Source organism: Hypomesus transpacificus, unplaced genomic scaffold, assembly GCF_021917145.1.
Source record: "Hypomesus transpacificus isolate Combined female unplaced genomic scaffold, fHypTra1 scaffold_52, whole genome shotgun sequence".
Taxonomy (NCBI): domain Eukaryota; kingdom Metazoa; phylum Chordata; class Actinopteri; order Osmeriformes; family Osmeridae; genus Hypomesus; species Hypomesus transpacificus.
This window is the reverse complement of record NW_025814031.1, coordinates 576,042-600,747: the sequence shown is the minus strand read 5'-3', so window position 1 is coordinate 600,747 and position 24,706 is coordinate 576,042. Positions and strand designations below refer to the sequence as shown.

General features: G+C 44.1%; 1 protein-coding gene across 5 annotated transcripts in view; it reads right to left on the bottom strand.

The window, feature by feature from the left end:
* vwa3a (von Willebrand factor A domain containing 3A) overlaps positions 1-23,772 on the bottom strand; it is a 35,707-nt gene extending 11,935 nt beyond the window's left edge. For 3 of the 5 annotated variants that reach the window (XR_006955827.1, XR_006955826.1, XM_047017310.1), the window contains exons 1-20: positions 23,513-23,770; positions 23,341-23,421; positions 23,210-23,264; positions 22,973-23,074; positions 22,702-22,808; positions 16,200-16,331; positions 15,963-16,071; positions 15,807-15,869; positions 15,336-15,467; positions 14,924-15,062; positions 14,491-14,594; positions 9,085-9,165; positions 8,673-8,767; positions 8,315-8,434; positions 7,453-7,527; positions 6,884-7,052; positions 4,239-4,452; positions 2,799-2,869; positions 2,477-2,623; positions 2,113-2,197 (exon numbers count right to left, since the gene is read on the bottom strand). Coding sequence is in view for 3 of the 5 variants with exons in the window: in XM_047017310.1 (XP_046873266.1) it covers positions 2,113-2,197; positions 2,477-2,623; positions 2,799-2,869; positions 4,239-4,452; positions 6,884-7,052; positions 7,453-7,527; positions 8,315-8,434; positions 8,673-8,767; positions 9,085-9,165; positions 14,491-14,594; positions 14,924-15,062; positions 15,336-15,467; positions 15,807-15,869; positions 15,963-16,071; positions 16,200-16,331; positions 22,702-22,808; positions 22,973-23,074; positions 23,210-23,264; positions 23,341-23,421; positions 23,513-23,664 (2,233 nt within the window). In the remaining 2 variants the exon portion in view is untranslated. Of the gene's footprint in view, positions 1-2,112; positions 2,198-2,476; positions 2,624-2,798; positions 2,870-4,238; positions 4,453-6,883; positions 7,053-7,452; positions 7,528-8,314; positions 8,435-8,672; positions 8,768-9,084; positions 9,166-14,490; positions 14,595-14,923; positions 15,063-15,335; positions 15,468-15,806; positions 15,870-15,962; positions 16,072-16,199; positions 16,332-22,701; positions 22,809-22,972; positions 23,075-23,209; positions 23,265-23,340; positions 23,422-23,512 lie in introns of all 5 variants that reach the window. The other 2 variants (XM_047017312.1, XM_047017311.1) reach the window with 2 other exon arrangements.
* Between the last annotated feature and the right edge of the window lie 934 nt (positions 23,773-24,706).

The following is a 24,706-nucleotide window of genomic DNA, read 5'->3' as shown; positions in this document are numbered from 1 at the left end:
AAAACACACGTCAAAGTTGTTGTGTGTGAGTCTGGACAATCATTAAATAACTGTGTTGTCATTAGAACCCGTGCAGTTGCTCTTGAGAAAATGCGCTCGGCTACACAGCCGGCAGTTCTCGAATCGATCTCACGGTAGCCTACTTTGTAGGTCCAGAGTGCTAATTATAGGCCTACAATGCCACCGGGGGGGGTCAACTTCTTCTCCAGGGTGTGTATAGACCCCACCTACCTGTAGTTTTTACCTCTTTTGGGTGAGGGGGTGTCCCAAGTCTTAATTAGGGTCGTCAGACCCCCCCCAAACCCCCCCGTAATTATCACCTTGAATATGTCACAGTGACCTGATGTCGGTGCCGTCTCAAGTCGGACACTAAGTCTAACAAGAATTCACTGCTTCAAGTCAGCGGCGCTGCATGATGTCGAACACATCTCTTGTAAGGATTCGTTCAAAACGAATAAATCGTTCACGAACGACACATCACTAGAGCTGCTAGATAGAAAACCTGAGAGGAAGTTTGGTGCGACACGTTGTTGACAGGAGCATCCTTTGATAAGTGAATAATCATGTTGTTTGGTGAATAATTCTACATTTTGGTTTCCCTTTGGCTTCCACCCAAGGGTTGCTAACAACCACAAATGAGACTTCAAACCTATGACCACAAATGTATGTTCAAAGCTAACACATAGAGGGGCTCGGCTATAAAAAGATAAACAGGCTTTGGTGCTGCTGAATCAAGAATTTCTTTTAACCTATTCCCTACCATCGAATGCACCTGTTTTTAGCAGATAAGCCGCTTCAACAATGGAGGCCCGGAACATGGCCCATTCGGACTCAATGTCCCCGGCCCCCCCCGAGACATGATCGAAGCTCTCCCGGAGGTGGGAGTTGAAGCTCCTTCTGACAGAGGGTTCCGCCAGACGTTCCCAGCAGACCCTCACATTACGTTTGGGCCTGCCAGGCCTGACCGGCGTCCTCCCCCACCATCGAAGCCAACTCACCACCAGGTGGTGATCAGTTGACAGCTCCGCCCCTCTCCTCACCCGAGTGTCCAAGACATGCGGCCCCAAGTCCGATGACACGACTACAAAGTCGATCATCGAACTGAGACCTCGGGTGTCCTGGTGCCAGGTGCACATATGGACACCCTTATGCTTGAACATGGTGTTCGTTATGGACAAACCGTGTCTAGCACAGAAGTCCAACAACAAAACACCACTCGGGTTCAGATCGGGGGGGCCGTTCCTCCCAATCACGCCCCTCCAGGTCTCACTGTCATTGCCCACATGAGCATTGAAGTCCCCCAGGAGGACGAGGGAATCCCCAGGAGGAGCGCTTTCCAGCACCCCCCCCAGAGACTCCAAAAAGGGTGGGTACTCTGAGCTGCCGTTTGGTGCATAAGCACAAACGACAGTGAGGACCCGTCCCCCCACCCGAAGGCGGAGGGAGGCTACCCTCTCGTCCACCGGGGTGAACCCCAATGTACAGGCGCCGAACCGAGGGGAAACCAGTATTCCCACCCCAGCTCGACGCCTCTCACCAAGGGCAACTCCAGAGTGGAAGAGAGTCCAGCCCCTCTCAAGGAGACTGGTTCCGGAGCCCACGCTGTGCGTCGAGGCGAGGCCGACTATATCTAGCCGGAAACTCTCTACCTCGCGCACCAGCTCAGGCTCCTTTCCCGCCAGCGAGGTGACGTTCCACGTCCCTAAAGCTAACTTTTGCAGCCGAGGATCGGACCGCCAAGGCCCCCGCCTTCGGCCGCCGCCCGTCTCACACTGCACCCGACCCCCATGACCCCTCCTGCGGATGGTGAGCCCACTGGAAGAGGGTCCCACGTTGTCTCTTCGGGCTGTGCCCGACCGGGCCCCATGGGAAAAGGCCCGGCCACCAGGCGCTCGCCATCGAGCCCCACCCCCGGCACCTGAACTCTGAATACTGAATTCAGAGTTTGTGAGAAATTTCCGATTACATTAAAATTAATTAAAATTTTGAATGGTGCTTTTTACATGTCTGCTGGAGACATGAAGGCAAATCTAGCCTGGCGCTAAACTGGGATCTACCCAAGCACAGCTGGGCTGAGATCTCTGCTGGGCCAGCAGAAAAGCCTTCACCCACCTGGGGGGATGGCAGCCTTGGCACTGCATGGGCGCCAGGTGAGGACTGCATCCCGGGAGGACTCTTTTCCGCTCTCTTTGCTTTTCTGGAGAAAAAAAAGACAGACTCAGCTCACATGAAGCCTTCAATTAGGCTCTATTGAGGTTTGAGAGGAAGTCTTATCGAAGGTTGAGATATGTGGAAAGGGAGACCAAATACACACTTTTCATAGTTTCTTAGGTTTAACAGTTAATTTCCTATGTAATAGTTAGTTTTTTATGAACTAGGATCTATCAAAGATTAATGTGGGAGATGAAACTAGCAGGCCTAGTAGACAAAGCAGGAAGAATATAGTGGACTAAGTGGACGGGGGTGTTGCCCTGACCAGCCTAGCCAGAGAGAGAGTTGTAGGCCTGGGAGGGGGTAAAGGTCCATCTTTATGCCTCCAGACCACAGGGCTTGGTGCTGCAGCACCATTCCCTGGACACTGGCAGCCAGCCCTCTGGATGAGGGACTCCACCAACATGGAGCTCTGGTCACACAGCAAGGGACACTATGATCACAACACACTACAATAACAATAATACAACAATAATAAATCCATTGTAAGTTATTGATGAGTGGACCAGAGTATGGTGTTATGGTTTGTTAATGGCGGATTGGTTTTGTAACATGGCAGATGGAAGCTCTATGTTGCTCTTGGCCACCTTTTGCCAGTAGCTAGCTGCCTTCTCCATTTCTGCAATAAGAGCACTGATGTCATCACTGTCCAGGATGCCTGCAGAGAAAAGACAGCACTCTGTTTTAAATGAACACATCAACTCTTGAATGTAGGCACAGCCTTACTTTCTGATCTGTAGCCACAAATATGCACCCACATTAAAAATCGAAAATATCGTGAATCGATTTTTAATCTAAACGTGACCCCAGGAATCGAATTGTGATTTACCAAAAGTTTCCCACCCCTACAGGTTAGTGCTGGCATACTCTGCTTTCAAAGGGGTTTATTTATGGATGAAATGCTTGCTAGTTAACAGAGCGACAATCTAAAGTCGATGTATGTTAAGTGTAGATCAGTGAATTATGTTACATAAATGAATGTGCTTACTGATGTCAAAACTGCAAAGTCTTAACACCAAATTACCTACACATTATAATCGCCAGCTGCATCACGAGCATGGGCACTTTTCCTGCCACTTTAGCCTCCTTTGTCGGCAGAACTGTACATGCAAGCGCTGTATGGTGAATTAGGCCTACAATTATGACAACTGATTCAACCATTGTGCATGTAATGACTTATGTTAAGAACTATGCATGTACAGTTCGGGGGTCAGATGGCTGAACGGTTAGGGAGTCGGGCTATTAATCAGAAGGTTGTTGGTTCAATTACCGGCCGTGCCAAATGACATTGTGTCCTTGGTCAAGGCACTTCACCACTTCATCACTTGCCTCGGGGAGAATGTCCCTGTACTTACTGTAAGTTGCTCTGGATAAGAGCGTCTGCTAATTGAATACATGTAAATGTCTTGATGTTTGTGATGGTAAGACAATTTAACAGAGAACCAATATAATACATTTTGATTAACATAACATAAGCAATTGATAACGTAGGAAACAGCAGACAAATGAAGGCTACATAATCATTTGTATGAATGTAGGCTACCGCAGCATTGGCAATTTGACTAGAATAGATGATGTGGAGGTTGAACAAGTGCTTCAGAGATGACAGAGAATTGCATTTGTGATCTGAGAAATGTAGGTACCAAAACCACTGAGAATAACTGTTATCAACAGCTGCATCACAGGCACTACCCTATCTATAATTACACGAATTTGTGGTTGTGTGCAAGCAATTGTATCATGGGCACGATGCACCTATAGTTCAAGGTGTCAGTATTTGTGTTTCACTGACATGTTAATCAACGACTGCATCATGGGCACTGTGCACTAGTTTGTAATAAATGGTGTTTTGTCTTTTCTACCTTTCTGTGGACCTTGGATTATTTGGGATGTAGAAAATCAGACAGTTTTGCTTCAACCATGGTGGTTATCAATAGGACAAGAAACAACCACTACAAGGACATAATAAATCAGGTTAACCAAAAGTTTAACAGACAGTTGAGAAGTAAAGAGGTCAGGACTAGTACCAGTCTCACTGATCCAGTGGAAGCGTCCGTTCCCAGCCTGTGCAAGCTGCCTCAGTGCCCCAGCTGTCTCATCCTTGGTGGTATATCGAGTAGGGGGGGCGACCCCCGCTTCCCACCGGTTCTGTGTGTCTGTCCCCTTCCCAGGGAACAGACAGACATGCAAACACAGTGGTCGGCCACTGCAGCACTCCGACACGTAGGAACACACCGCATCCTACACCCAGAAAATGCATTAGATTAAAAAAAAAACTATTTTGGTTACAGAACGTTTTTGATACAGAGTCCAATATTGACTGAGGAAAGGTTTTAAAGTAGTTCACTTATAAACACATCAATGACCAGGCACTGTGGTTGCGTAGACCTATTTTCAGAAACACTGAGGAATTTCAAAAACTGAGAGAGCCAGAAGACCAAAAAAATGTCATTACATTTCGGGACGTAAACTGATCAGCAACTGTTAAGGCCGATTTAGGGTTCTCCGTTTTCCAAAAAAATGACACATGGTGTCATGTCCCCGGCCTAGGCCAGACCTTGTTCTAATCTATTTCTTCCAGGTCCAGTCATCCATTCCGCTTCTTCACTCCCTCCCGGTAACTCAACTCACCTGCGGCTCATTTCCTCATCAACACCACAGCTCTTAAACCCCGGATCTTCATCCACTACTCGCCAGTTTGTTGAATCACCGACCCCACGTCTGTATTCCTGGCTTTCTGTGGTTTTGACTAGTCTACGCCTGTGTTTGTGCTGACCTTTGTTTCCGTTCTACCACCAAATCACTGCTTCCAGTCCTCCTACCGGTAGTGATGGGGGAAACAAAGCTTTCCGAAGCAAAAAGCTATTTGACACAATTGTCTCGAAAAAGTATCGCTTTTTCGAAGCGTTCGATACATCTTCTCCATAGGGACATCTGCTGGGCAGTTTATAGTATGGCGACTGTATCGAGTGAAGGAAGGAATCTAGTGACGTCAAGTCTTCGAGACGTCAGTCTCACAATCGTCATCGACAACTTAATAAATAAAGGTTATGTGACAAATGTTTCGATTTGCAAGTGTAAAAAATATGGTATCATATATCTTGTTGTATTATAAACAACGCAACGTCTTTGCTACTTTACGTTTATAACATTTTTTTTAGGTTCTTCTAACATGAATTAGCCTTCATTCAGCGCTCAACCTGGTATGGCAACGTGGTAAGAGCGCAGCCTCTCACTCAGACAAAATTAGATTGCGTCCGCTCACCCTGTTTTAGTGGAAGTATGCTAAATGAATACATTATTATATAATAATGTAAGCTAGCTTTTAAGGAACATGCTTTTTAAGGAACATGCTTTTGCAACCGGGAAAGGGATGGCCACATAAGAAGGCTGGTAAAACTAGAGAAATGTGTAGGCTGTGCTTGTGTACGATCTCATTTCTGTATCTATCTCTGTCTATCTCTATCTAGCTCTGGCAATCTATCTGTATCTAGGCTCTGTCATTGAATGTATTCTATAGCGTCCGTAAATAGGCCTATGTCTCCTCTCTATAACCTACGAATATTAGTGATTTCTGATGTCTTTTAAGCGTTTGAATAAAACGCCGTTTGTCTCAGCTGCTCGTGTGACGTCCGATGCTTCGGACGTCACTTCGACACTTCGACTCTGATCACGTGGTACCAATTGTTTCAAAAAGGTCGATACCGCTTCGTGAGCACGGTATCGAGCGTAACATCACTACCTACCGGACCCCGCTCAACCATCCACCATATACCCTAAACCATCCTCCCCATCTCTCTCAAATAAAGTCTGCGCACATCCAGAACCTTGTCTGTCGTGCGTTTGGGTCCTCAGTACAGCCTTGACACACGGGAATGTCCTCATCTACGTGGAACACCCTCTCCAAGCTCTCCAAGAGCCCTTCGAGAGCCCCGGAGAGCTTGACGTGCACCCCCTAAATTTTCTAACTATCCGTTGTAATTTCGGATTGTTACGGATACCCCTTTGGCTGTGATTGGTCAGTATTAAGAACCGCTTGCGTCAGGGGCGGGGGCTGGGTTGCCGTGATAAAAAGGACGAATAGAATCCTTTGGCCGCCATGGCTGTAAGTTTTTACAATTCATATTTCAGCTAAACAGTATATGTAAATCAGCATCTGAATTAAAATGTGGCGAGAAATGGGCAGTGTAGTTGCTGAAAATGTGCGTATTTTATTGATGAAATGGCTAATTTGTAAATTTGCTCCGACTTCTCGATAACCTAGGTAAATAAACACTCGACAACGACTTCCACACAGACTGTTTCTCTAAGGTCGTCTTTGACAAAAAACCGTTGCGCCACCTACTCTTCTAGCGGTGAATTGTTTTCCTCACACACAGCCTACGGAGAACCATAAACGAAGTCTATCCGTCCGTATCTGTCCGCCCGCCCATCCGTAAACGGAGTCGGAGTAGCATATTGCGGCCTTTACCCCTACCCAGACTAATTCCCAATCAAATTTATAATTTTTTATCCCTTCTCTTTGGAGTGCCCCCTCACTTGGACTTGGCCCTTGAAGCAGAGTTACAAGTGGGGTAGAGGTTTGAATCTTCCCCAATTAACTTGGACGACCCTTTAAATTCCATCCTCTCATCCTCACTAGGAGAGGTGAAACTGATCTCCAGGTCCTCACCATCTCCTGGTCAGGCACCCCACTGGTGAAGAGGTAAAGCCCCTGGGAGAGAGGGGGATTAGGAGGGGAGGAAGGATGAGAACTGGCTCCGTGTAGACTTCCCTCCAGAGCCTGCCTCAGAACCGCCAGGGTGTTCTTACTGCCTGTACACTGCAAACCCAACACCCACCTGAGGAGAGACAGGGCACAGAGGTACGTTATCAATGGACTGAATCTGATGCTGTGTGTGTTTCAATTTCATAAACTGTATTGATCATACACCACATCAACAGAAAATGGGTAGCCTTCATGCAGAAACTCACATACACAGACAATGTTTAGTTTTGACAGTTTTATGTAAGTTTGAACCAGGACTCCTTTGACTGGAGCAGCTTTTAAAGTGGTATTTCACACCATTGATTCACACAGAAGAAAGATGATTCTCACCTGAAGGAGAGAGGAACACAATGACACAGAGAGAGCGAAGGGAGGAAGAAAGAGAGTCTCCTGAAGAGCTCTAAAACCAAAACATCCCTGAGAGAAGCATAAAACGGCGTGTAGACACACACACACACATCAGACGGCCTTACTGCCAGGCTTCCTGAAGGTTTTCTGCGGTTGGAGGGACCATATTCTCTCTCCAGGGTCTGACAACTGAACCAAACCTGTCAAGAATAGTAGGACGTGTGTGTGGAGTATTACACATTACAGTGGGAATAACTGATAATTAGTTTATAGAGACTGTAGAAGATGGACAAAAGCACAAAGGTTTCAGACACCCATAATTTAACTATACAGACTATTTCCTATGATCAATGCATTTAATTTACCCTTTGAAAGACAACATGACAACAATTTAGCATTGGGCAGGTTTCTGGACTGAAAAATTTCAATGGATTATGCTTTGTGACTTCATATAATGCAAATTTTTCTAAAAGTCTGAGTCAGACTTACGGTGCGTGTCCACTACAGCGGAGCAGAGCGTCGGCTTCCAATCCATTTTCAATTAAACCGGGCGTTGATGCTCGTGTAGGGCATTGTGGGAGCGTACGCGAGCGTCAACGCCCGGTTTCATTGAAAATGAATTGGAAGCCGCCACTCCGCGCCGCTGTAGTGGACACGCACCGTTACATCTACTAATGCATACAAAAATTTTATGATTATATTTGTATGAGAAATATATACCCCAATACTGCTTGATTAGGTGTGATACTCGAGGAGTAAAAGTTAGAGGGTTATTCAGAGTGGATGAGATTGCGTGGACATTGAAAAGACCAGCATTTGGCAGCATTTGTGCTAAACAAGTGTGTGTGTGTGTGTGGGGGGGGGGGGGGGTTGTAAGTGTGAGCCGGTGTATCTACGGCAGGTGATGTACAGTTTGTTTACTTGCTTTGTGTGTTTGTCGAGATCAATCTCTTGTGTGCATTACAAGCGATGTGTTTGTGATCTCACGAGATAATGTTGAATGCATGTTTGTTGGCCAGCTGCTCCTCCAGTAGAACCCTCAGGGAGAGTCGGATGTGAATGGAGAGGTCGGAGTTCAGTACTGACAAGTCCACTAGAACCTGCACCCTGCAGACACACACACGCAGACAGAGAAAGATAGGTAGAGAGAGAGGGAGATACAGGGAGAGAAAAAGAGAGAGATGGAAAGAACAGATTGAAAGAGGTGGAGGGTGCACAAACACCACACCCGCACTGGTTCAAAACACACATATCTTGGTATCTCAGAGTGTGTTCAAATACGTTTTGACAGTGCCCAGATTCTCGGCTTCCACGGAAGCCAGAGCTTCACCTTCCAGAGCTTTACCTCTGCTCACACACGCTCCCCCAGATGTGCCAGCTCCCAGTGCCCAGCCAGCTTACTCTCCTCTCCAGAACACACATCACGGACAGCAACCGTCGCTGAGGGAGGGAGGGGGGGGGGGATGGAGAGGGGAGGTAGAGGGGAGGTGACAGAAACTTGTAAGAAGGAAGACTGAACTCCTTAGTTTGGACTGAGGTCCTAAACTTAGGGCATAAGGAGGGTGTGAAATGAGGGGCTGTGTTGCATGGACTTGAATACATTTCTGCCTGCACTTGTTTGTTGCTGCACTATAATTATATGTACTTTTATGTGGCAGCCTTTAGGTCCAAAATGTCCCTCCAGGGACAAATAAAGTGATCTTGAAGAGAGACTGGGACAACGGACAATCATGGATGGACATTCATGGTGGACGCACCTGGTAGTTGAGTAGGGATGGTAGTTCCACGTGAACATTCTTCACAGTCCCATCATGCCACTCACACTGCATCATGGCCTTCTGGGTGGGGTCCCAAATGAAAACATCAGTCACAGATCCAACTAAAATCTGAGTCAACTTGACTCCCAACAGTCTTTCTTTTTTTTTTGTTCTGCCCAGCATTATTGTTGGAATGCTGCTTCAGCTTCTTCCGTGGCACCTTTCAGCGCCTTCAAATCTTCAGCTATTAAAACCGTTCAACTATCAAAAAATTCAGAAGTTTCAGGCCATGGGGGCTATGACCTTTCAGCTTTGTACCTCTTACGCTTGAATTAATATAAATAAATATTCATGATATTTTTAACATGGTTTTCCAATGGAGTTCTTTTAAATCCTTTCAAACTTCTTAAAACTTCTTCAACTTCCAAATCCTTCTTCTTCCTCGATATTTCAGCTAGAGCCACCATTTAAACTTTAAAACGTTGACAAAACCCTAAACTATTTTTACATAATTCAGCTTTTTGATATCTATTCAACTTTTTTCAATATCACTGATTATGTTTCATGACTTTTTCAAACCGTTTCTGAGATTTACATGGGTGTTTACGAGAAAGCCCTAGAGTGCAGACTGAATCGCTTAGAGTGGAGGGGAGCTTCGGATGTCGTTGAAAATATATTTATAGTTTGCCAGCATTGCCACAATTTTCACTCTTCATGCTTCGTTTTTGGATCAATAGATAGCTAATTTTGTGCTGGTCGTAGACAGTTGTCTGTGGAATCTAACAGACTTACACATTTATTCAGAGCCCCACGAAAGCGACACAAAGTCCAACTCTCGCCCCATAGAGTCCAATGCAAATCTGGTGACAAATTTCTCACAGAAAACAAAAAATAACTAGATTTATAAACTGCCGGTAGAGTCGTATTTCTGACCGCACAGACATATAAAGGACATCTCTGGTTTCGGCAGAGTCTTGGGTCTTGGAAAATATCTTTATGTTTTGGATTGGACGTATAGTTTTGCGTCTATGTTAACTTGTTTGAGGTGTGGATTCTAGCTAAATTTATGTTATTCTCTGCCCTCAGAACGTTAGCAGCCATAGCTGCACCATCACCGTGGCAACCACACAAACACGCGCCAGTCTCTTACACAGGTGATTGGTATTAGCTGATAAGTGGAGACACAAGACAAGCTATTCAGTCAACTCGTCTCATTAAAAGACTAAGAGCACCACAACACAACTACTACCACTACCGATACTGCTATATCTTATGCCACACTACAACTACTAATTCAGCAGATGCTGCTAATATTTATTTTACTAACGACTATGACACTGTTTTGTTCTACTACGCCACTGAGTGAGTTCACTTGACCATGAGAAACGCCATAGCAATTGTCGGTTTATGCAAATAATATGATTACTCCGTTTACATGTGTAATTGGTTATGCATTTACTCAAACACGTATACATGATTCTTTTTATTAATTGTTGTATCCTCCACAGCAGGCCCGTAACGGAAACACATGAGGCCCCCCCACATAATAAGTCTGAGAGCCCCCCCCCCCCTCCCCCCACATATGTAAGGGATAATGTAATACAAATACCGACGGGCCGAACAGGACCCAGACGCGATCAACTGAAATTTTTGGAACATTCTGAGAGCCTTATAATAAATGTACGATATCAAAACTCAAGCTTGTCTTGTGAGGGAAATGTATTCAATCAGAAAAAAAACGCTTGGCGCACGCCTGGCTCTCCCTTATCCTCTTTCACAGAATATGATTTTAGAGTAAACGGTGAATGGAACTATAACTTTGACGCCCATAGAGATCGGGAAAGCAAAGGAAGTTTGGAACGTACACAAACCGGGCATCGTTCACATAGCAACTGTCAAATAGCTGTGAAGTTTAATGAATTTTCGATCTGTCGTGTGAAACTTGTAGAAAGCAATGACTGTACGTTTTACACGATCATAATATGTATTTAACTGAAATACAATGAGTTATTGTAACTTTGATAATGTTTTTTGTATGTTAACTGTAAATAGTCAAACGCAATCGCTGCAACTGCACGATACTACTATGTCGCATACGTTAGCATGTTTGCTAATAATGTCAGTTATGTAATATATTTTATAGGCTAATTAAGCACTTTTTCTACTTTCTTTTTTGTAGTTTCACTCCATTTCAATGTTGTCAGCTTGATAGGAAGTCAATAAAAGAGCAAGAAGGCTAATTTTCCTGGCTCTTGGAAAGGAGGCTCGCTGTTAACGCTAGGAAGGACAACACAGACAGAGCAGTACAGCTGTCAAAGTATAACGTTAGCTAGCTATTTTCCTGATTTTAGCAGTTAGCCAGGGGGTCCCATTATCATCCACCCAACCACTTTCAATGGAGAAATGTCAGTTTGACGCTGCGCAAGGCAGATGCTACATACGGTTTGAGAGCGTATTTAGATACTCAAATCTCAAAGTAAGAAGCTGTAATTTGGTGTGCAGCAATATAAGATGTGTACATATCGATAAGTTACTTTCTTTTGTTGCTGCTGCATATCTTCTTTAAGAAATTAATGGAAGAAACCGTTGTGGATGATAATGGGGCCCCGAACGTTGGAGATTTAGAGTGGACGATAATGGGTCCCCTTACACTACGTGGTACAGTAATGCATTGTTAGCTATAGCAAACAGTATACCTGTCTCTTCTGTGCACCCTCCTTCACCGGCTGGTCGAAAAAGACTAGTAAGTTCAGTGTTTCCCACAGATTAGAAATCTAATTGTGGCGGGGAGGGGTGGGGGTTGTCAGACCAAACAAATTAACAACAACTAACATATCATTTCTGCATTAGCCATGTAGCAACGCTAGTGCTAAACAACTATTTAACTGGTCGGCTCCATGACGCCGGGTAAGTAGCTAGCTCTTGAGACTTCTCACCAAAAGAACGAAGGGGAAACTTCGAGTACTGTAAGTCGCTCTGGATAAGAGCGTCTGCTAAATGGCTAAATGTAAATGTGAGTAAGGTACCTAGCGAAAAGTAGCCTCAACTTTCCTTGACTTTTAGCTACGGCACTACTGCTGAAGGCTCGCTGATATAGCTGTCGGTCTTACTAGAACGGCATATGTATGCATTGTTGCTAACGTGTGCTGACGTTGTGACTGTGTGCATATGTGAGAAAGACGCATGAGTGACAGAGAGACGGAGGGAGAGCAGGGGAAAGGAAATGCAGCTGAACGAATACGCTGCGTGTTTTAACCTAAATAGCGATAAAAAAAAAGTTTTACGAAACGCAATGTGTGGCGGCCGGTGTTGATTCTGTGGCGCACCGCCACACTTAGTCTATGTGTGGGAAACACTGAAGTTTTGTAAGTTTGGCATTTAATTCATTTTTTTGGGGGTGGGAATGCCGCTTTTGGGCACCGCTTTCAAATGTGCGTTTCATTTTTCCTACAGTTAGCTACATATTTGCAGCGGGCTCGCCGGTCTGTGTGACCACCTGACCTGCTTCGTCACGTCACTTACCTAGCTAACAAAGGAAGCACAAATATACTTTTCTACATTTTCATATCACCTCTGGAAACACAGACAAGACAATAAGACCATAGTGTGCATCCCATGTAATTCAAATTGGATAAAAAAAAATAAAAAACGGGAGACCTCCCACGAGGTCCCCCTTCCCTGCGAGGCCCCCCCCGCAGTGCAGGGGCTGCGGGGGTATTCTTTACGGGCCTGCTCCACAGACAAAACTTGCACCATCATCCGTCTGCAACAAAGTGTCGCCGTGTCTTCCTGTATCGGCCCCTACAGCTGTATGTTTCATTCAATCAACACATGGAATCCTACAAAGAAAGCCGAGTAAACGCACTCAATGATGAGTCTACAACTGCTCCTGATATTACTGTCCCAACTATAATCTCAGCTGTTAAAACTATTATATTCTTGTTACGACTAGCTAGCCTACTTCTTCTGTTTAACAGTTCAGCTTCTCCCGCATTGTAGGCTATTTAAGCTTAGCTTTGTTGATGCAGTTCAGCTTCCACACTGCCTCTTGATATTCAACTATTTCTTCACAAACGTATTCTCCCGCATTGTATTCAAGCATTTAGCTTTGTTAGATGATGCAGTTCAGCTTCCACACTTGCTCTTTTGTGTGAATCATAATTTTTTTTTCATAATTTCAGCTTGCGGGTATTTTCTCATTTCTGTTTTTTCAGCCATTTAAAAAAATAAATTTCAGCATTCCAACGCATTTTCAGCAGGAAATGCCTTTTCTAGTTCCATGTCTTATTCTATATTCTTGTTATGATACATTAGATTTAAAGGACAATAACTGTAAATGTGAACCTATAACCACAAGTGACTGGTGAAATATCTCAAAATGTGTTTTATTTCCTCCAGGTTCTGCTAGTTACTAGGCAGAATGAGTGATTGCTGAGACAGCAAGTCTTAAAAAAATATTACATTACTTAAAAACTGATACAGTTAACAATAGACTGATAAACTTGAAGTATGTCCTCTGTCTAATAGTAATAATAATAATAATGAACTTTATTTTCTATACCTCCTTTAAAAGTTGCTTCTCAAAGCGCTTTACAACATAAAATACAATAGATACAGAGGAATCAAAACATGCAATAATAAAAATACAATAGAATCACCTAATAATCAAAAATGTTTGTTTTCAGATTGAGCATGCATAACCTCAGAAGGAAGTTCATTGTTTTTGAGTAAAATAAGAGAAGGCCCTGTCACCCATAGAGCGTAAACGAGAAGTGGTAACAGTTAACAAACCAGAATCAGAGGAGCGAAGGTCAAGTAGGGGGTTAGAAGTTCAGACAAGTACATAGGGGCCAAACCATGCACAGCCTTGTAGGTAAGCATGATACATTTAAAATATATATGAAACTTGACCGAGAGTCAGTGCAGTAACTCCAAAATAGGAGTGATGTGATCACCTGTCCTGGTCCTGGTAAACATTCCAGCGGCAGAGTTTTGCACATACTGCAACTTATTTAATGCGGGTTTAGAGGCCCCAACAAGTAACGCATTACAATAGTCAATTCGGGACAGTACAAAAGTATTGATCTGTTTTTCAGCCACAGAGAAAGATAACATGGGGCATTTCGAACGAGGAAGACACATGTTTACAGCTTAATACAAATGTCGGGAAGGAGAGAAAGATGTCTTCAAAAACAGAGAACAAGACGACGACGACGACGGGGGGGAGAGTACAGAGAAATTAGAAGAGAAATGAGAGGTGCCGAAAGAGGGAGGGTGAGGATTGGAAATAAGGATTATTGAAAGGGAGATGTTCTGATTTAAAAAGGAGGGGATGGACAGGTAAAGAGAGGGACAGATGGACAGCTATGGAGAGAGACGGTCAGGTATAGACAGATGCTGGTTTACCTCCAGGACTGTTGAGCTGACTGACTTATTGAGGACGGGTACAAACTTATCCAGAGAAGAGTAGGCATTGGAAGACAGAACCTGGTACAGACCCAGTCTCTTAGCTAAGTGGGTATAAGAAAACAATGATGTGATTACACAGTCACAGGAAAGGTGTTCATGGGTGTAAATGCTGAGACATAAATACCACCTCTTTTGTGCTTTGCTCTTTGGTAAAATAATTTCTCTCTGTCGTTAAGATGTTATTAAAAAACTTGAAGCGCTCAATTGCAAACTAAGTCAGTTCACATATTATTGTATGTCTCTAAATCTATAAAATATGTATTTCAAAAAAGGCCGGAAAGTAGCAAGTAGCTTTTATACTTTTACCTGTACAGATGTACATCCTTTGTCAAAGGTTTTTTGAAAATAAATACCCTTATGCTGCAAATACCTCTCAAACCGTGGCTCTTGAGCCAACAGGCTGAAGAGGTGGGCTGGATTCCAGGAGGTTTGATGCAGAGAGGAGCATTATGATTCAGTGATTCAGGTAGCGAGGGAGAGTCGGGAACACAGCGTAACTCTGTCCAAATCTGGAGAGAAAGATCGAAAAAAGAATGTAGTCTATAATATCCAATACAGTTTTGTTAATGCATGTTTGAAATACACATTTTCATTATATCTCAGATCAATACCATCCAGAATATTTATATATTGATGAATGAGTATTTCTGTAGGTTTGTCACACACACATATTTGCTCCAATAAAAATGCTAAAACTCCGGATGCAGCCTCCAAACATTGGACTTAGCTTTAGTATTCTCCATTAGAGCCAGGTTTAAAAGATTACAGAAGTTCCTAGTCACCTGCTGAGGCACAGTGACAGCCAAGTCCCCTAGCTGTCCCTGTCGCAGTGTTTCTATGTCAAAGACCAGCTCCCTGGCCGCCTTCACCTCTGCCCACAGGAGGTCCATGTCTGTGCTGCTGCCCACTATACCCTGCAACACACACACGCGTTACAACATGCGTTACACAGGCGTTACAACAGTCCGGGAGTCAGGTGGCAGAGCGGTGAGGGAATCGGGTTAGTAATCTGAAGGTCGCCGGCTCGATTCCCGGCCGAGCCATATGACGGTTTGTCCTTGGGCAAGGCACTTCACCCCTACTTGCCTCCGGGGGAAATGTCCCTGTACTTACTGTAAATTGCTCTGGATAAGAGCGTCTGCTAAATGACTAAATGTAATGTAAAATGTAACACAGAATATCAGGAAATTATCATCAGACAGAGTACAGACATACAGTTCATAGACACACACACACGCACACAAACCGTTTACCAGGGAAGCTGAGAAGATGTGGTAGCGTCCTCTGACCACCTCAGCAAGTGTCTTCACTATATGCTGTTTAAACACAGTTAAAGCAAGAAGCATAACTTAGTTTTTTTTTTTTTTTGTAAGTCCTTCTCAATTTCGGGCAAAAGGTCATAAACGTACAATTGTAACAGGGCTACTGCTGCAGTAGGACACAGCGTGGATTGACAACAACCTTCCCAACATGCATTGCTCGATGTACTCTATGAGCACATCTGAACTCTGGTTGGGGCTAGAGATAGTGTGAAGAGAGGGAGGTAGTGGGAGTGGGAGGAGAAAAAAAGAACATGCGTCAGTTGTTACTATCAGGAGGAACATTACAGCAAAGCATCTTGTTGGTTCAAATTTAGGGCCTGTCACCTGGAGCCAACGATGAGGACCAGGTAGTCGAGTTGAGCGCAGCCAAAACCGAAGCCTTTCTTCAAAGCCTGGAGGACGTTACAGCCCCCCCCGGCCCTTAGCTCCTCAACCCACCTCCGGGCCTGCTGTAGTCTAGGAGTGAAGGCAGTTCAGCTTCATCACCCACACTTGAAATGATAATTTTGACAGATTATGTTCATTTAACATGTTCATCAACGAGATTTGACGAGATTTCAAGTAGGTGTACCCTTGCTTAGTGTCTGCTCATTACAAAAGTGTGGTTCGTACTGAATAATTAAGTATACAAACAGGAATTGGAATTTATTTGAATAATAAGTAAGAGAGACAGAAGGGTTGGTATCGATAAGCTACGGGACTACCCTCAACCCCCTCTTGCGCGCATGTGTGCGTGCGTGTTTGCTTGTATGCGTCTTCAACCCAGCTGAATCTCTGGGTCTGGTATCATGAAAGCTCCCATTTCCTTAAAACACACAAACCCCCAAACATCCTCTAGTCTTAGGCCGTATCCCACTACTCTGTCTTGCCCCTACCCCTTTCCCCTACTCCTTAGTTTTGCGCGTTCATATGAGCGAGTAAGTGGTGTCCCAATACTCTTTTTGATCGACGGGTAGGGCTAAGACAAAGGGGTATACACCCCTTAAAACCAATTGTTTTCGCTGAAAACAATTCACTGCCAGAAGAGTAGGTGGCGCAACGGTTTTTTGTTTAGACGTCGTTGAGTGTTTATTTACCTAGGTTACTGAAAAGTCGGAGCAAATTTACAAATTAGCCATTTCATCAATAAAATACGCACATTTTCAGCAACTACACTGCCCATTTCTCATCACATTTTAATTCAGATTCTGATTTACATGTACCGTTTAGCTGAAATATGAATTGTAAAAACTTTACACGCAATGGCGGTCAAAGGATTTTGTTCGTCCTGCTATCACGGCAACCCCGCCCCTACCCCTGACGCAAGCGGTACTTAATACTGACCAATCACAGCCAAGGGGGTCTCCGTAGCTCTCCGTAGCTCTCCGTAGCTCTCCGTAGCTACGACGGAGAGTTACAAAATTAAGGAGGTATCAAGCTGTCCGAGGCTCTACGAGGGCTGACGGAGAGGTTGTAGAGGGCGTTCCACGGAGACGAGGGCGTTCCCATGTGTCCGTTTATCGAAAAACGCAGAAGCATATATCGGCCTTCACTTGAAACCAAGGGGTACGGGAATATAGCCTGGCTGCCAGCCCAACTTCTCCCCGCCTCAAAAAAATTTGGTCGGGAAGTTGGGTCTGGAGGGTCTCGTATTGGGGAACAACTACAGAAAACCAGAATCTGGGCGAACCAATGAAATTGCCAGGGCGGGCTTTATACGATGATGGACAGATGATCAACAGTAACGTAATTACCCAAGACACAAAAGAGCGCTTAAGCTAAATTCGTTTTGAACAAACATGGCTACCGCTGGAGATCTGGGATGTTATGATTCTGCCATCGAGCCTGTTTTAGAAGACATCGACAGCGCATTAATTTTGAAAGAGGAACAGAGACGCAATCAAGGCATTTGTCGATGGAAAATATGTTTTTGCCGTCCTTCCTACGGAATTCGGTAAAAGTTTAATTTATCAGCTGGCCCCGATGGTTGCGAAGAAGATGGGACACGATGAAAACCCAGTGGCCATTGTGGTTTCTCCTTTTCTTTTGGAAGTTGGAGTTGTAATCCTAAACGGAGAACTTGTTCGTATGCATTGCCCTTTATTGTTTCGCTCAAAAAGGTTGACCGTGTGAACAAGTACTCCCCCTACCCTTAAATTAATTTTACAACACCGGCAAAAATCTTTTGTATTCATTCTTCAAGGATACTTAAAGTCTGCTTGCAGTTTAGTCAGTAAAGATTTAGCTGCCTCTCAGTTTAGTTCTGTTGACAACAACTATGTGGCGCTTAACATACTCTGTTGCTCTGATTGGTTGTATATCTATCCAATTGAGCGAAGAGGCATTTGTTTTCCAGGCTCGTTTGAAACACGCCTCGTAGTCAAAGCCCAACGGAGAGTTCTCAGACTCATATTCTGACTAGAATTATGAGTATGACAACGTCAGGCTAACGTGAATACTGTGCAACCTGCAACAATGGCGGCCAGATCAGACAGAGTCCCATAAATGTAATATTTTCGGCTTAAATAATTTATTTTTCTTGTTTTGTGCTCTACACAGTCCTGTACATATGTATTTGCAACCATATTCTTAATTGAAACGTTTTAAAAATAGCTAGTTTGCTACGCTAACATTACATTACTGATTTGCACAACAGTCCCGCATTTCTCTGATTAGCCTTGAATGGACTCCATGCATGTCTACAGCTTTAACTAAACTCCATTAGCAGCGAATTTTGTTTGATATCAGTGCATAACACTACATGCTTTGGAGACATTGATATACGGAACCGTAACCAAGTGGCGTCTCATTTCATATGGCTATGTAGCCCTTACCCCTGAGTTTCGAGGGACAAGGGCTAGGGGTAAACTAAGGGCTAGGGGTAAGGGATAGGGGTAAGCCTGTAACAAATGCTCACCCTCCCCCAGGTCAACTAAGATAAGGGTCCAGTTTGTTTACGTAAGCCTAGAGTTAACTTAGGGGTAGCTTCTCTTTACACATGGAATGTTGAACATAGTATCATTCTTATACAGGATATTTTCAACTTTTCTGACAGCATATGTCCTGATCCTAACAGTGGTACACAATGTTCTCAGATGAAACCCAAATATTTCGACTTATCTGAAATAACACAAGAGGAATATTCAATAGACCCCTACTAAACAATAAACAGAGGGATGAAGAGAAAACAAACTGTGGGCACAGGGCTGGTGTCTGCGCAGTGGGACAATGTTACCCAGGAGCCTCAATGCTCCGCCCCACCTCCTAAAGTACCCAGGAACCTCTCCCCTTCAGCTCCCTCATGTTTCTGGTGTCAGGGCCATGGGGCTGCATACCCAGAAGCCTCTTCCTCCAGCACCATGCTGCATAACAACGCTCAACCCCTCTGACATCCACAAGGGGAGAATACTGAAGTGGAAGTGGTAAACTCAGCGGTTTATAATGCTGCTTATGAATAATGGGTGCTAACATTTGAAGGACCGTGGTTTGAGGAGTTTGAGTGTTTAGTGTAAAGTAGGAACGGGCATAATTAATCGACGATCGATTCATTGATCATTAAGAATTTAGTCGATGACAATTTTTTCATCAATAAAACTAATGCGTGTTCTGTTGCGTAGTGTGAGTCTTGAAGGAATGCCATGGATTTCTTTATGTGGCAGCAATTAAATATTTTACCACACAAAGGCAATGTTTGGGGGAAAATGCCACAGGTCTACTCAGTTACCGGTGCCCGAAGAGGTCACGGCGAAGTGTAGCGTGAGACCATTTTGACTTAAAAATGACTTTGTTCACTGCCAACACTGCAAAGCTAAGTATAAATACATCTCCACGACTCAAATGATGTACCACTTGAAGAACGTACATCCGACCCTGGTCAGAGGCGGTGCATCCTGCTCTCGGTGTTAGCACGGAGGAGCTGCGATGCACAACGAGCAGAGAAAATTACCCAACGGATCTGCAAAAAGTCTACAAAAGGACTTTGTTGTGTTTTTGCTAAATCTTGTGTCTGGATAGAGCTGAGAGACAGCAGCAATCCAGGCCGTTAAGTAGCTAGCTAGAGATCGAGTTTCAGGGTATTTTCCAGGGTACTTAACGCCACGTGAGACCCTTGCTTTGTTTTAAAAATTAGGGTCATTGTCAGCTGCGCCTTGCATATTTAAGGAGGCTAGCACTTTAGAGGCAGCCTCGCCTGGCAGCCTCAGTGCACGAAGACTCAGTCGAACAAAGACAAGGAGTCTACCTGCGGGAGTCCACCCAGGACGGCCGACGGGGCCAGATCACCTCTTCTGATAAGTATGACCCTATTCATATTTACATTTATATTATATTCTACCTTGAACATTTTCATAGCTAGCATGTGTTTCCTGTTCATTACACTACCCGTAGACGTAGATATGTCACAAAGTATATACGGTCAACTTCTAACATTCAATACCTATCCAGATCTTCTCCACCTGCCCTCTCTCTTTCTTTCTTTAGGGCTCTGGAACTGCCAGTCTACTGTGAACAAGGCAGACTTCATCCCGGTGTTTGCATCTCATGCTTTTCTTCATGCCCTTGCGCACAGTGTTAATTTTGGCAGCTATTTTTGATTTAGTCTTAGTCTTTAGACGAAAATGCTTATTAGTTTTTGTCACATTTAGTCATTTTAATCCTTCTTAGTTTTAGTCTAGTTTTCGTCGATGAAAACTCAAAACATTTTAGTCTAGTTTTAGTCGACGAAAACTAATTACATTTTTAGTCTAGTTTTAGTCACATTTAATAGCCATATTAGACTCCTTTTTTTCCCTTCTCAGTAGAGATGTGCATCTCCATCACTGAGGACGATGAAATACACATCTCGATGCACTGCCAACGATCCGATACATTAAAGATACATAAAAGCAACTACTAATGCGATACGATTCACCCCTATTGCGATGCAGTGCGATTTGACAAGATGTGATTCAATCAGATGCGATGCAAAAGAATATGATGCTATGCAATTTAAAATGGTAGCCTACATAATGATGTATTTCTGTCAGACAGCAAATAATCAATTAATAAGTGAAAGTTTTACTTCACATATTAAACAAAGTCTCTGAAGACATAACATCAGGCCTGGACCTTGCCTTAAACTAGTCCTTTTTTCCTGTTGTAGGCTATGTGTTCTCTGAAAGTAAAAAATTGTAAACTATATTAGGCTACTGGCAGTCACAAGTTGCTGTAAACACTCATTTAGCACCACACACTAAATTGAACTCATGTCCTACTTTAAAGGTTTTTCTCAATGACTCAGCTATCTCTCGTCTTACTTTATCGTACACAACAGGGATTTGTTTCTCGGAGAATATAGAATTCCTATTCTTGCTAGAGGTACCGGTGGAGCTAGCCACCGACTGTAGCCATAGCTGAATCCGAGGGGGAGGCAGACGTTTCCACACAAATACCATGAGACCTCTTCAGATGACAACCTAAATTAGCCGTGCTGCCTGTGTACGTTATAGCAGCACCAGCACGACATATCTTGCCAATTGCATGGGTTGATAACACTCGCCCGAACATGCCTATAACTCGTGCGAAACTTGGCCGAGAGACTTGACTGTTCTTAATTGTTCTTTATCGCCCACCAGGACCGCAAGCCGACTTTGTGGAGAAGCTGGACATGCTCCTCAGCGTCCTCCCGGATGATGGAACCCCCCTGATAATCCTTGGGGACTTTAACATCCACCTCCAAGGAACGCAGGCCGTCGACTTATTTTCTCTCCTGACTTCCTTTGACCTGACGCTGCTGAGCACACCGGCGACCCACAAGGCAGGCAAACAGCTAGACCTCGTCCTAACACGTAACTGTATCACTGACTTAACCTCTTTAACCCCACTGCACATTTCTGATCACTGAACACCACCTAACTTGGACCAATCATCACCTCCCATGGCTTTTCCTACGACTGCTACTCTGACGACACGCAGCTGTTCCCCCCGACTGATCCGGGGATCTCAGCTAGGATTGGACCCGTCTGGTCTACGATCTACCCAGACGCTCCCATGTTACCCCGCTCCTCATCTCTCTCCACTGGCTACCCATCAACGCCCGTATCAGATTCAAGACCCTGGTATTGACCTTCCGAGCAGTGAACGGGACTGCACCCGACTACATCAAGTCTCTCTTGCAGCCTTACACCCCCACCCGTCACCTACGGTCTTCTTCAGACAACCGCCTGGTGGTCCCACCGCTCAAGACCGCCCGGTCCCAACACACGCTCTTCTCCTGCCTGGCCCCCCAATGGTGGAACCAGCTCCCTACCTCCATCAGGAACACTGACTGTCTCCCCACCTTCAAGAAAAGGCTCAAGACACACTTGTTCCGGGAGTACAACGGGACTTATGAATGCTTGGCTGGACCTGATGTTAGTTTCCTCCAGGATCACAATGACTCTTATTGAGAGACTTGTTGCTCTTGTAGGTTAGTTATGACAAAGTTAACTCTTGAACTCACTGTGAAATATTTTACTGTTGATTGTTCTTCTACAGGTACAGTCTTGCACTTTTTGGGGTTCATGTTGTTTTAATTTGTAACTTGTTTAACTGCATGCTCTTATGGGTTTTCCCTTTGGCACTTGTTTAGTTTTCACAATGTATCCTTCATGTTTTAGTTGCTTGCAATGTTTGGGACTACCTCGTTGTTATGATCAGTAACTTATGCTCTTTTGTAAAGCTCTCTTTTGGAAGTTGCTTCGGATAAAAGTGTCTGCTAAATGCATAAATGTAATGTAAATGTAAATCTCAAAACAATCCAGTTACCTAGCTAGCTCATTGTGACTTTTAACACTAATCTGACTTCTTGAAAGTGCCCTTTCTTTCTCACCTGAAGGGATTGACATCTACAGGGCTGTCCCAAAGACTGTTGCTCTCAGTGCCAAAGGACAGCAGGTACAGCTGCCTCTTACAAATGAGCTGCTCCTCAATCAGGGCCTGGCGAGGACAAACACACACGTATACACACACACACACACACACAAATAAATATTGTTCATGTGTGTTGTTTAAGTGTTTCTGTGGAAAAGCGTCTAACTCAAGCGCAGTTGTTGGAGATATTGACTTTGAAGACAACAGGACACGCACACACAGTCACCTACCAGAAGGTTCACCTGTAGATCAACTAGTCTCTCCTCTGTGCAGTTGGCATCAGAAACATCAACAATGACTCCGACTCTAGACCCTTTTACCAGCCCAAACACCTGGCACGCATAAAATATTACAGCAGGAGAACCAGTGTACATATAGTTGTTTTTTTGTTGTTTTTTTTCTTCTTCATTGTGCTTTTCAAATACAAGAAAGTAAACATTAGATAAGACACCTGACATGTCCTGTACCTTCATGCTTCCTTGGTTGAGCCACCTCATCTTACCATGGTACAACTCAATGGCCCTGTAGAAAGTGCACGTATATATGAAAAGGCACACTACAGTATTTTTCCGACAAGTTCTGTGCATGTGGTACTCACTGGTAGAGCTCAGATTCATATTCTCTGACCGCATTGTCGCTGATTTCTAGCTGTCTAGTAAGGCTTCCATCACTTCTGGCTCTGCAACCAACACACAGCATAATGTATGGAGATGTAAGATTGTGCAGATATTCTTGAAGGTACAAAGAGCCACACACACACACACACTTACAAGGTCTTGATGGTCCCTTGATATCGGAGCTGTGAAAGGGAAAGCCCAATGCTCTGGAGACTGTGGGTCTGGAGCCAATCAGAAGAGCTCTTCCACTTGCCAGAGAGACCTTGTGACTTATGTAGTCTCTGGGTTACAGGCAGCACAAACATTACAGACAGTTTTGAAGACAGGTAAGAGTGCCTAGACTACTTGTTCTGAGCAGGTATTTTCAGTGAACAGGCTGTAAAACTGTTGGTTAAGTTACAGACACTTATGAAAAACTGATGCTAATTATATGAGATACATTTTCTAACAGCAGTCAAGTTGTCATTGTTTGTGTCAAACAAGTTGGGAATTAGTTAGAACATTAAAACAGGAGATCATGACTTACTCTGTGCTCAAAGTGATGATCGAACTCCAGTGGTTCGCTCTGTGGGTGAACGAAACTTTCGGAAGACGTTGCTGCAGAAGCACTTGAACAATTCCAGGATATGCCTTTTTTTCATAGGTTGTTGCATTAAATTTTACCCAGATACAATACGGCTATTTTCTGATTGGCTATTGTGTAGACCTTTTCTTTTTTTGATTGGCTGATAAGTGGCAGGCTCGACTAAGAACTCTCGTGTGAGACGCGCTTGATTCCTGCCGGTTCCATAGTGAGAGCGGCGCGGCCAGGGACATTTTGGTTGGGCGCTGCGGCATATTAACTATATTATAAATAGTTTTTACGCGTGAGAAATAGAATGTGTGGCGGGAGTGCGTGACAAAAGACCGAAATAAGTGACTGTCACGCTCAATGCGTGACACTTGAGAGCCCTACGTTATAAAAGGCAGAAAGGGTCAAATTTATCTCGTCTTTCTCTGTCGATGGTCTGTCTAAGGACTATTGTGACGATGGCAGTGGACAGGGAGTCAAAATAAATAAACAAATTCACATTATAAGAAAAGAATGTCAATAGTTAGGCCACTGAAATGCTGTCTGCAAGTCTGAACATGAATGTGATTGCATAGGCCTATATCAATAAACTCCTAATAATACCTGCACATCGGCTACATTCGGCTATATCCATTATCCATTTTCAGAGTAGCTCAAGCTTGTCACAATGTGAAAAATCTCAGAAATTAGAAAATAACCTATCGTTTCCTACATACCTGCCATTTCTCGTGTTCTCAAACGATTTTAATGTCGACAAAATGCTAAGAAGAGAAAAA